We start from the raw sequence: 12,590 nt of genomic DNA on the forward strand, positions 1-12,590 counted from the left end.
CAGGTTGCTTTTAGTAAAGTGAAATGAGAGTAAGAGCTTAAAACTTCATGGAGAGATTAACTTGTTAAGGTTACACCAGAAAATGAGCTGGTTTTGATAGGAAAAGCCAGGGCTTTTAAAAATTAACTATAGTTGGTTAAGAGGCTGCCTTTGGCATAGGTCATGATCCCAAGGACCTAGAATCCTGTCCATCATTCAGCTCCCTGTTCTGTGGAGAGCCTGCTTCTCCTCCCCCTTCTTCTGCCTGCTGCTCTGCCTACTTGTGTTCTCTCTCTGTCAAATAAATAAATAAAATCTTTATTTAAAAAAATGAACTATAGGGGTGCCTGAGTGGCTCATTCATTAAGCGGCTTCTAGAATCCTGCGATCCAACCCCAAGCCCGACATCGGGCTCCCTGCTCTATAGGAACCCTGGCTTTCCCTCTCCCACTCCTCCTGCTTGTGTTCCCTCTCTCGCTGTGTCTCTTTCTGTCAAATAAATAAAATCTTTAAAAAATTTAAATTAACTATAATGTTTAGGTTAGTTGGATTTCCAGTGAATGTAGTTAAAGGATAAAGAAAGCCTTGTGGCCTGAGTGCAAGAATATTTAGAATTTATTATCTTGCTCCAGAGCCCCACAGTGTTACTCTCTTGTATTTCTTATGCATCAATTATAATAATGCAAATAATAGAAGGATGGGTCATTTCATTTTTTTCCCCCTCAAAACCAAACTTTTCAGGAGATACAAGATATTTTAAAACAAACTCCTATATATTCTGTTACAATTGTTAATGCATTGTGAGCACATATTGCTGATGATGGCTTTTTGGTACTTAGCAGGTATATATTTCACATTTATGTGGATTAATTAGGCTTATTTAAAAAATTAGTCCTCATAGTCGTACTCCTATAAAGCTATACTATGGATGTGGTTGAAAAAATGCACCATTTAAATGACAGTGTTTTCTTTCTTCCCTGCCTAGTCTTTTTTAGGATTGGTGAACTTGTTACCTTATCCTGCTGTTTATGAGCTGGTAGGCAATCAGGATCTTCCTAATAAAGCAGAATATTCTCTTCGTGAAGTCCCAACATGTGTTATTGTAAGTCATTTTTTTAATATCTTTACCTTTTACTTTACCTTTACTTTACTTTACCTTTACTTGAGATTTATAGTACAGTGCAGTTTGACAGGAAAAAAGGAACGTTATTTAATGGTGTTTAAAAGCTGATTTGATTTATTTACCCATGGAATATCAGCTCCGAATTATCTGTGCATGGAATTTTTGATCCAGGTCACCTTAAAGTTACAACACCTCTTGGAATACAAAGTTAATGCTTCCCAATCAGGAAAGAAACCTGGCATAAGCAGAAATATGTACATGAATGACTTTTAGGTGGTTTATTAGTCACACCAGTGTTGCTTCTTCATTGGCTAGAATAATTAGGATTAAACTATATACAAGCAGTCCAATGTATTTTCTGCTTGTATTTTAATGAACTACATATTACTGCCCCATGAGGGCAGTATATACATATTTATTTGAGACTTTTTTCATATTCATACTCCTAAATGGGTAACTTGTTTTAATCATTTAGAGGTATTTAGTTCCTCATCTTTGGTAAGTTTATGAATTAAATATACAAAATATGTGTTTATGCATTCATAAAGGATTATTTAATTCTGAATCAAACTCACAAGATAATGTATATTTATGCATTCATAAAGAATTATTTAATTAACACTGAAATTCTGTTAACCATTCTTATTTTCTGGTCACTTTGTCTTGTATGTAATTGTTTTTTCTATAGTTTTGCTCATTTGAATACTTTTAATTCTTGTTAATCTTAAACATTTTAATTTTTTTTAAACTTTCTCTGCTTTGTAAATTTTTTGATAATTTTATGAATGAGATATAAAGATAGGTACTTCTAATGTTGAATTTTTAATTTATATTCTCTTTTCTTTGAAGAGTTTCAATTTTACCTTGTGCTTACTTGCATCTTGGCATTTGTGGACTTCTCTTCCTCTGCCACCTATCATCCAGATTGATCTCTTCCAATAGTGCAGTTTTAGTTGTACACTGACAATTATGATCTATAATGCTCACCTGACTGTTGAATCTGTACTCAGATTTATACCAAATAATTGACATCTGGAATACTTACGAGCATCTCAGTCTTACCACTTCTACAACTGAATATAATTTTTTTTTCTACAGTTCCATCATCCACACAGTTGAGTGAGCTAGAAACCTGGAAGTCATTGTTGACTTCTCTTTCTATATATGCAGTTAATCACCATGTATAGATTTTTGCCTCCCAAATAACCACATGTTGTTTACTTTTTAAATTTCTATTAAAAACATCTTAGCTCGGACTGTCATTTGTTGTCTAGATTACGTCAGTGAGATCCGAACTGCTTTTTTTCCCAGTTCAACCTATAATTTATCCTAATGATGATTAATTTTCAGAGTGGTCCTTTAGAAATGAAAACCAGATGCAGTAATTCTATATAAAATATTTGCTGATCTCTCTTTGCCTCCACGTGTAGCCACATTCCTTTGCATGAGGACAGACAGCTTCTCCTTGTTTCTCAAAGCCTTTTTTTTTTTTTTTTTTGGTCTCTTTTCACCTTTTACTCTCTGACTTCCAGGGTAATCAGACAAGTTTCTTCCTTTCTCTGGTGTCTGGAAGCTATCTAACCTTGCCTTTTGGCTAGATAGTAGTATCTCCTCATTTTTCATGCTTTACTCTTTCTGTGAAGTCATCTCATAGGTCACATTATTGTATAATTACTTTTGCATTTCTCTCTCCTAATGAACTGTAAAATCCATGAGGAGAGGAACTATATTTTATCTTTGGCCAAAAATGTCTCACTAGTTGTTTTGTCTTTCTTTTGAGCTTGGTAGGTTCTCAGTAACTTCATTGTTTTATTAATCATTTGATAGGCCCTAGATGATTTTGGCCCTTCTTAGGCTTTATTCAAAAGAATATAAATTCAGTATCTTTCTGTTTTCTTTGGGAGTCCTGTGGCAGGAACCCTAGGAAGTTAAACTGAGGAACTGTGTGTGTGCATGTGTTTGTACATGTATTTACACAAATTCATGGCTGGGCTTTCTTTTGTGGATACTTTCAAACTTTCATTTAAAATGGTCTAATGAACTCCCATATACCCAACACTAAACTTTAGCTTTGATCAGCATTCTGTCCGTATTCTTCCCTCTATTTCACTCCTCTTATACAGTTTCCTCCTCTTTACTCCTGCATTTTTTTTTTTCCTGGAGAATTATTAAAGCATATTTTAGGCATAATGTCAATTTATCTGAATAATTTAGTGTATAAATTTAGTATGCATCTCTAACTAATAAGGACCCCTGGGTTTTGTTTTTGCTTTTGTTTGAATTACCTCATTTTGAATATCTGTGGCTTTAATCCTTTCTGAAATATTAGCTATAATCCCTTAACATTATCTAATATGTGGTCTACATAGAAGTTTCCTTTTTCTTAAGATGTCTTTTTTTTTTTTTTTAATAGTTGGTCGAGTCATGATCCAAAGAAGGTCCATACGTTTCATTCAGTTATTATGTCTTTTATGTCTTTTTTCTAAAACAGTTCTTTCTTTGTTTCCATGCCATTGATTTATTGGAAAAACTGGGTTATTTGTCCTGGGTTGCATTTATTCAGTGTTTCACTAGGAGATGTGAAATGGTGATTCTAGTTCTGGCATTCTTTTTGTCCTTGACTGGAATTGCTTAATAATGGAAATACTGAAAAACTTTTTTTCAGAAATGGCAGAATAAATACTTGACTATTTATAAATCCTCAGAGTAGTGAATTGGTCTAATAATCTCCAAAAGTGATGTTTTGTTATTATTATCAGTATGAGCTTCTAATTTGTATATGTATATGTTTCAATCCAGTGTGATTAATCATTACTACTTTTCATAATCAAGGTATTCCTTGGCTATGGAGTCCTTTTCACATGTAATTATTTCTGTTTGATATATTTCTTTCTCATGTAAGGTATTCCAGGCTCATTGTATACATTTTCTGGCTCGGTCCTGGAATCCGCCATCTTCAAAGAATTGTTTCTTTTACTAGGAATTGTTATTTAGAAATTATAACCTAGATGCTAGAAATGTTCCTTGTTGAGGGTTGTCATCATTTCTAGTCATTTCAGTAGACAGCTAAGGAGAGCATTTTTTTTTTTTAAGAGAAATTCATCATGAGCCTATATTGTATTTTTTCTTGTATTTTTCTCTTTCACAGAAAAGCTTGGTGACTAATGACATGAACAAAACTACTCACTTGCTTTTATTGTACAATGTACATATAATAGTTTCAGAATAAAATAAGATTAATGTGTGCATATTGATATTTCATTTCAGTTAGTTTTGTTCTTAGGATGTATGCCACTAGTGATTTACAGTCAAAGTACTGTGTTTTAAAAAGTTACTGGAAGTAAGTAAATCTCATTCTGCCTGGTTATGCCACTAACTTGATAGATTTATTTTAGAATGTTCTAAATTGAGAGGTTGTTTTACCTTTTGTATTAATTTTGTCTTTTCAATTATTACATGATTAATGTTCTTTTAAAATGTGTGACTCCAGGGGTGCCTGGATGGCTCAGTGGGTTAAGCCTCTGCCTTCGGCTCAGGTCATGATTTCAGAGTCCTGGAATTGAGCCCCGCATTGGGCTCTCTGCTCAGCAGGAAGGCTGCTTTCCCACTCTCTCTCTGCCTGCTGCTCTGCCTACTTGTGATCTCTCTTTGTCAGAGAAATAAATAAAAATCTTAAAAAAAAAAGTGACTCCAGTATGTCACAAAGTATATTCACAGAATGTGCTTGCATATTAATCTCCCTTTGTCCTTTCTCTGTGTATGTATGTTTTGATCTTCAATATAATATCTGCTAGCTCCATGTAGTTATTTAAATTTAAATCAGTGACAACAAAATAAAATTCAAAATTTCTTTCCTTTAAGTACTATCCACATTTCAAGTTTTCAAGTGCCCATTAACCATAGGTGGGCAATGGCTACTATGTTGGATAACACAGAGGGATAGTATTTCCGTCATTGCAGAAAGTTCTTTTTTATAACATTCCCTTATAGCTAACACTTTTTGTTAGTTTTTGGTTTATCCTTCAAATATTACTTTACAACTTTCACTTTTAAAAAGTATATATATATTTTTTCCCTCCAGACTTAAGCAAAAGATAGTATGCTTTAAACACTGTCCTGTCTCTGCATTTTCTCTTATTTTTTAAAAATATTTTATTTGTTTGAGAGAGAGAGGGTATGAGGTGGGCAGCATCTCAGGGCTCAGGGATCAGGACCTGAGCTGAAGGCATACTGACTGAGCCACCCAGGCGCCCCTGCATTTTTCTTTTAATTCTGTGTCTTTGAGATTACCGCACACCAGTATATAGAGCTCTGCCCTTAACTCTTTTTTACAAATGGATGGTATACTGTTGTGTGGATGTGTTGTGTTTTTATTTACCAGTCATCTGTTGGTAGACACTGGATTCTTTAAGGTTTTTGGTATTATAAGTTATGCCAAATTAATAGTTTGGTTTATATTTATTGTACTTACCAGTTTGCCTATATATTTTTTCTACTGTTGTATAACAACTTGCTACAAATTTAGCAAATTAAAACCACCCATTTATGAGCTCACAGTTTTGTATATCAGAAGTCTGGCACTGTGTACCTGGGTTTTCTGCTCAGAGTATTATAAGCCGAAATCAAGATGTTGGGTAGGCTAAGTTTATCAGGAGGCCCTGGGGAAAACTGCATTTCCAAATTAATTCTGGGCAGGATTCAGTTTCTTAGGTTGTAGGACTAAAGTGCCTGGCTTTTTGGAGGCTGTCAGCCAAGAGTTGCTCCTGGGGCTTTGTCCTGTGGCCCCCTCCATTTCAACTGTGAACAACCTTTCTCCTATCAAATCCTTTTCATGCTTTGAATCTCCTCTTCTGTGAGCAGCCCCCCAAAATTCTTTTCTTTTAAATGGCTCTTGCAGTGATATCAGAGCCACTCAGATAATCTCCTATTTTAAAATCAATTAAGGACTTCCGCAAAAATCTCTTCATAGCAATACATGCACTAGTGTTTAAGGCCTGAGAATCTTGAGGCCTCTTACATTCTGCCTACTATAGATAGTATATTTGAGCTAGATTTCTGGAAGTGGGATTGCTGGGTTGAAAGGTAAATTCATATGTAATTTTAGTATATATCGCTAGATTTTTATCCACAGGGAGTAATCGTTCTGCTTTCCCATCAATGAGGTATAATAGTTACTGTTTTCTAACAGTCTCATTAAGTTGTTTATGTGATCAGAGGTGTAGATATCTGACCTGAGGAAAGTGTTAATGTGTGTTTTTCTTGTGAATAGCACATTTTTTTCTTATGCTTTAATGGCCATTGATGACTTCTCAATGGTGTTTCAATTTATTTTTAATAATTTTCTATTTGTTTTCTTTTTCTTAGTTTTGAGGAATTCTTTATATTTTAGGGATGTTAGACCTTAACTTCTCATGATTTCGTATCAGGTATCTACAAAAACTCTAGGTCCTGTAAACAACTCTCAAGTTGCACTTTAGTAAGTTAAAGGTCAATAAAAAAAATATTCTGTTTTCTAATATTTCTGATATGTCTTTTAAACATGAAATCTTTGATTGTTCTCCAGCCCCTTTCACTTAATTTGTAGCTATATAAGTGATGTATTAGGTAAGACCTCTTTAGTTATTGGAGAAACTCAGTTTGAATTAGTTTCAGCAGAAGAGGATATTTATTGACCTGCATTAGAAAATATATTGGCTCTAATAAACATCTGCAGCTTGTGTAGAGTCATGATGTGGGAGGTAACTGGGAAATTTGGATCCCAGTACTGGTGACAAGAGTATTCCATGTTCTTTGCATAACCAAGGAGTATAAACAGTGAATTAACCTAAGGGAGAACTTGCTAATTGTCAGAGCTGACTAAAAGCGAGATAGGCTACCTTGGGATTCTGTGAGTTCCTTATCTTGTTTCTTCTTGGTGGAGATACTGCAGATCAGATCCAAAAACGTATTGGATGGTTGTAGCACATAATCTTTAAGCTCTTTTTCAACCCTGAGAATATGTTTGCAGTATTTAGCATAATGCCTGGCACACAGTAGGTGTGCAGTACATGCTAAATTAAATATTTGTGGACTTCATTGTGCCACAAGAGCAAAGAACAAAACAAAAAACGAGGACAAGTAGAAATAGAACTTCGACGGTAGATTCACATTTGTCTGTCTGTCTGTGTCATCTTGTCCTGTTACTGCCTATCTTGGCTTTATTGAAAGCTATGCATAGTGTAGTGGTTAAGAGTTTGTATTCTGAAGCCAGACTGCCTGGATTAGATTCCCATTTCTGCCTTTTAGAAACTGTGTGACTTCAGACAAGATGAACTTTAATTTTCTGTTAAAAGAGACCAGTAATGTTCCTTTCCCAGGGTTGTTGTAAGAATTAAATGAAATATAAAAGTTCAAGTCACTGTTTGGCAGATAATAAATGCTATAAAATTGCCTGATATAATTATCATTAGTGTTTTCTTCTCCAGATGGTGTTCTCTATAGGAGAGTACACAGGACTACCTGTTACTTTATACTGACATCTTCACCATTTCCCCTTGTTGTTGTTTTCTAGGGCTGTCATAACAAATAGCCACAAACTGGGTAGATGACAACAACAGAAATTTATTCTCTTATAGTTCGGGAGGCCAGAAGTCTAAAATCAAGGTTTTAATAGGGACACATTCCCTCTAAAGGCTCCAGGGGAGAATTCTTCAGCTTCTGGTTGTTCCAGGCATTTCATGTCTTTTTGCTAACATAACTCCAGTTTCTGCCCTCCATCTTCACAAGATTTTCTCCCTCATCTGTCTTAAATCTCCCTTTGTCTTTCCCTTCTAAGGATACCTGTCACAGTGTCAGGGCCCACTTGGGTTAATCCAGAATGATCTTATCTCAGAATTCTTAATTACCTAGTTCAAACACTCTTTTGCCAAATAGGGTAACAATCATAGGTTCCGGAGATTAGGATGTGGACATATCTTTTGTTGGGGTCACAGTGTAATTCACTAGGTTACCAAACAGGAGAGTGGCCTTTTCCTCTCCTTCCCTCCTATAGACTGAATACCCCCAGAATACATATGTTGAAACCTAATCCCCAATGTGATATTGGGGGTGGGCCTTCACGAAGTGATTAGTACCTTTAAAACATTATAGACTCCAGTTTTGCACAGTGGCAATATCGTAGCCAATGAGGTTTATCCGAGGTGTGGTTATGGATAATTGAAAAAAAAAATGGACTCTAGAGAAATCTCTTACCCCTTCTGCCGTGTGAGGGCACAGTGAAAAGATAACTATCTAAAAACTAGAAAGTGGGTCCTTGCCAGACACAAAATCTGTTGCCTTGATTTTGGACCTCTCAGCATCCAGAACTGTAAGAAATAAAATTTCTGGGGCACCTGGGTGGCTCAGTGGGTTGGGCCTCTGCCTTTGGCTTGGGTCATGATCTCAGGGTCCTGAGATCGAGTCCTGCATCGAGCTCTCTGCTCGGCAGGGAGCCTGCTTCATCTGCTCTCTCTCTGCCTGCCTCTCTGCCTACTTGTGATCTCTCCCTGTCAAATAAATAAATAAAAATCTCTAAAAAAAAATTAAAATAAAAAGAAAAATAAAATTTCTGTTGTTTATAAGCCACCCAGTCTATCGTACTCTGTTATAGCAGCCAGAATAGATTAAGAGCCCTCTCACTTGAAAAATCTCAAGGAAGAACCTTAAAGGTTGAGTTTTGTTTGAGGATGTTCATGAGCTAACCAGTCACAAGCCACTCCTAGTGGTGCAGGTGAAGGAGTATTGGCATTATAACTGATCTGTCCCTTACCTTGCACTTATCCCTTTCTGAAGTGAAAAGAGGTAACACACACATGTCCATTGGGACACTTGTAAACAGCAGGCACTCAGGCATGTATGTATTTGTGTGAATGGATATTCCTTTGTTTTCCTAGTTTTGGTTTCATTCTGGCCTACTAGATCGCAGTGTATTTTCTAGTTGGGCAGTATCGTTTAAAAAGAATTTCAGACTTGTTTTTGTTTTTTTGAGTCCCAGGCCTTACTTGCCACTTCTTCGTTGTTAGGAAGATGCTGCTTGATTTAAAAAACTGATTGCCTTATTGACACATGTTGCAGTGCTTAGAAACTGAAGTTCTCCATAAGGCAGGCTTCCCAGGAGTTTCATTTTCTTCCCTAAGTGGTGATCCATCAATGTAATCCTCTTTAAAGAACAAATTATTTACCGTAACATTTGTTCTCTGAAAATGCATTATCATTGATAGATCACTGCAATCTACTCTTCTATTAGCTTGCTGGTAATATATTTTCTACCTCTTTTATTTTTAAAATATCTAGTACTCAGCATTTGGAACTAGAACTTTATAGAGTTCCAAAGTGTCACTCTCTGTCAGAGTCTGAGCTTAGTATCCAGATAGTTGGACAAATTTCAGTCACCTATACTAGTAGTATCCTACTAATGAAGAGAAGTCCAGAGTAATCCTTCCAAAAGCTACGGTCATAGAACTGATGGGCAGATGCTCTTCTCTCAGATAAGAGAAGGACAGTGATACATAATTCTAGATTAATCTGTGAAGATGATGATAAAACAGTGATAATTTCTTAAATTATTTTTAGCAGTAAAAATATCTACCTGTTTGAAGAAACACCTGGCAAACAAGTTTCTCCATATATATGGGGATTACTTAATAGTAATCAGGTGCCTAGACAAGTCAAGGAGAGCTCCATGGCTCTGTCACTGTGCCTAATCAGGACTGTCAAAGGAGAGATTAGGAGAAGGAAGAGAGTGGATATATTATTGAGAATCTGAATGTGAAGCTGGGAATATGAATGAATTACTTAGTTCAGGTTCTATCATAAAGTTTGAGAGAGGAGTGTCCAGCTAGAAGCAAACAAAATGACAGATTTTCAGATGGCAATCTTTTTATCCTTCATGTTAGGCAGTTTATATATATAATGTTTGCTGATTATAAACTTTTGTGCTAGTATTTACACATTTTTACAGGCTATCTGTATAACAATAATAAATGCATGCATTCCTAAGTGTTAGGTATAAACTTTTATTATACAAGTTGGCACAAAATCTAGTTTTTACTGTGTTTTGATTTATGTTTTTTGAAAGCTTATTTCCTCAGCCTTGTAAAGTCATTTCCATGCTTCTTATTTATTTGATGATATGACATTTGTACTATCATCCATGTAGACCTCTGTAGATATTTACTCCCTGGCAAAACCTGCCTTTTTACCTATTGTTTACAGAAATGTCTTCATTAGAACTCCTGGGGTGTAGCAAGTTTCTTGGTCAAGAAAATGAACAATGAGAGAGACAAGTATACATCTATGAATAACTTTCTTAGGCCTAAACCCAAAGATCTACACAAAACGGGGCATTCTAAAAAGAAAGACTTTTAGAGAGTGCTCAGAATTGCATAGTAGGGTTACATTGTCAGGGTTTGGGATGGCTGGTGGCACCTGGGTCCTCAGGTTCTCCCTGCACTTGCATCATGATTTTTAAGCCTGGCTACACATTGTAACAACTTGAGAATCTTTTAAAGGTTATTAGTGTCAAAATCACACCCCCAAGGATATTGACTAAATTGGTCTGGGGTAGAGAGAGCTTGGGCATTAGTCATGTGTATATGTAAATATAATTTTCTTTTTGAAGTTCTCTAGGTGATTCCAGTGTTCAACCAGGGTTGGAAACCACTGATTTACATGAGCAGAGACTGTCAACAAGTTTCAGCTACTAGATAAAACTATTCAAATCCACTGTTCATGCTTCACATTTGTAGATTTCATATTTGTTTTTCAAAGTAGTTTACATTGTTTTTTTACAGTTTGGTCAGTATTTAGCTGGTTGTATAAGTTGCTCACACAGTACCAGAATGAGGTAGAAATTAGTGATTCTCCACTTTGGCTAAACATGAGATGACTTGTTTCACAAACTTTAACAAATCTTGATGCTCAGACACACCAAGAACAATTAATTCAGAATCTCTAATGGTGAGACTTGGGCATTGGTAATTTTTTTTTTTAACTGCTCCTTAAGTGATCAAATATAAAGCCAAGTTTGAGAACCATAGATCTTAATCTTTCTTGAGTTGGTTTTTTTTTTTTTTAAATGGTTTCGGTCAACCACAGTCTCACTCTAAGTCTTTCTTTTTCAGGATATTATAGATAGACTTATAATTTTGAATTCAGAAGCTAAGATTCGTTCTTTATTCAACTATGAACAATCACACATCTTTGGTCTAAGGTAAGGCACTAAATTTTATTTGAGGTACATTTTCTATCTTAACCGCAGAAATGGATAAGCATATGTTCTATGTACTTTCAAAAAGTATTTAAAATGAGCTAATTTTTAAAGCATGTTTAAAGGTAAATGATAACTTTGTAGACAAAATAAATATAGGTATTAGGTTTTTATATAATCGCTTTGTCTACCTTTAGGTTCTATATTAGTACCATGTCTTCCACATTTGTTTGATTTATATTACAAATGCCTCTTTAAAAACAGGCATTTTTTTCAGACTCTTCAGTTTACTCAGGAGTCAACTGGGGCGTCCCTGTGTTGATATTTGATGGGACTCCTTCTGTAATAGAGACTCGAGAGAGGCCTGAAAATGCATGATCTGTCTGGAGGCTCAAATTATGCTCCTTGATGTTAATCATTACTCCTTAACCTCAGTTTTTCCAATCTTTAAAACTTTTTCGTCATATATAGACCTATAATTTGTTTTCCTACCTATAAATTACCACTTTTAAAACTAGCTGAATTAAAGCCATTTTCCATTTTCATAGGTTTGTGATTTTTTTTTCTTTCCACTAGCGGAATAACCTTTTCAGCCAACAGGGGGGGCGTCAGTGAGAATGCTCTACCTAAGAGATAAAGCAGTCACTTTTCTAAAATTAGAATCTCTGGTGATGGTAGTATATATTATAGATCTTAAACTTTAAAAAAAAATTTTTTTTATCTTTAATAGCTGAGTTTCATTTTTGGACCTTTTTATTCAAAGAAGGTAGAAAAACTATAGCTTGTCCTCTATTTCAAATGTATTTTCACATTAAACTTGTCATATATAGCATCAGATACATCATATAGGAAGCAATGAGGAAAAATACTAGGAAAAATCTACTCAGTAGAACTTCTGCATAGCAAGTATATTTCTGAGTTTTGTAGTTATAAAATATAGATTCTGGCTTCTTTTTAACTGATATAGTGAGTGATTTTTTTTTTTTTTTTTTAATAAAGAACAGTGTTTTTTCCCTAGTATTTTTGTTAAAAAAATAATCATGGGATTTTAAGTCATGTAAAAAGCCATCCAAGAAGTAAAATACCTCTGGGAATAAAATATATTAATTTACATAGCATGTGCTTTTTTCAAATGTAGTGCAGTATCCAAATGGAGTCATTCTGTTCTAACAGGAGAAAATTTGCCATGGCATTGTCTGTATGTGTAATAGTGTTGTGTAGTATGGTGGTTAGATTAGCAACATGGATTCTGGAGTCAAGACT

At 35.1% G+C, this 12,590-nt stretch overlaps 1 protein-coding gene and 1 pseudogene across 5 annotated transcripts in view; both read left to right on the top strand.

Annotated features, from left to right (window-relative positions):
* Positions 1 to 12,590, top strand: part of TBC1D32 (TBC1 domain family member 32) — a 248,840-nt gene that overhangs the window by 102,596 nt on the left and 133,654 nt on the right. For all 5 annotated transcript variants that reach the window (XM_059177703.1, XM_059177706.1, XM_059177704.1 and 2 more), the window contains 2 exons: positions 965 to 1,081; positions 11,242 to 11,330. In XM_059177703.1, coding sequence (XP_059033686.1) covers positions 965 to 1,081; positions 11,242 to 11,330 — 206 coding nt within the window. The remainder of the gene's footprint in view (positions 1 to 964; positions 1,082 to 11,241; positions 11,331 to 12,590) is intronic.
* LOC131834888 (U4 spliceosomal RNA) lies at positions 8,236 to 8,351 on the top strand (annotated as a pseudogene).

Source organism: Mustela lutreola, chromosome 6, assembly GCF_030435805.1.
Source record: "Mustela lutreola isolate mMusLut2 chromosome 6, mMusLut2.pri, whole genome shotgun sequence".
Lineage (NCBI taxonomy): Eukaryota > Metazoa > Chordata > Mammalia > Carnivora > Mustelidae > Mustela > Mustela lutreola.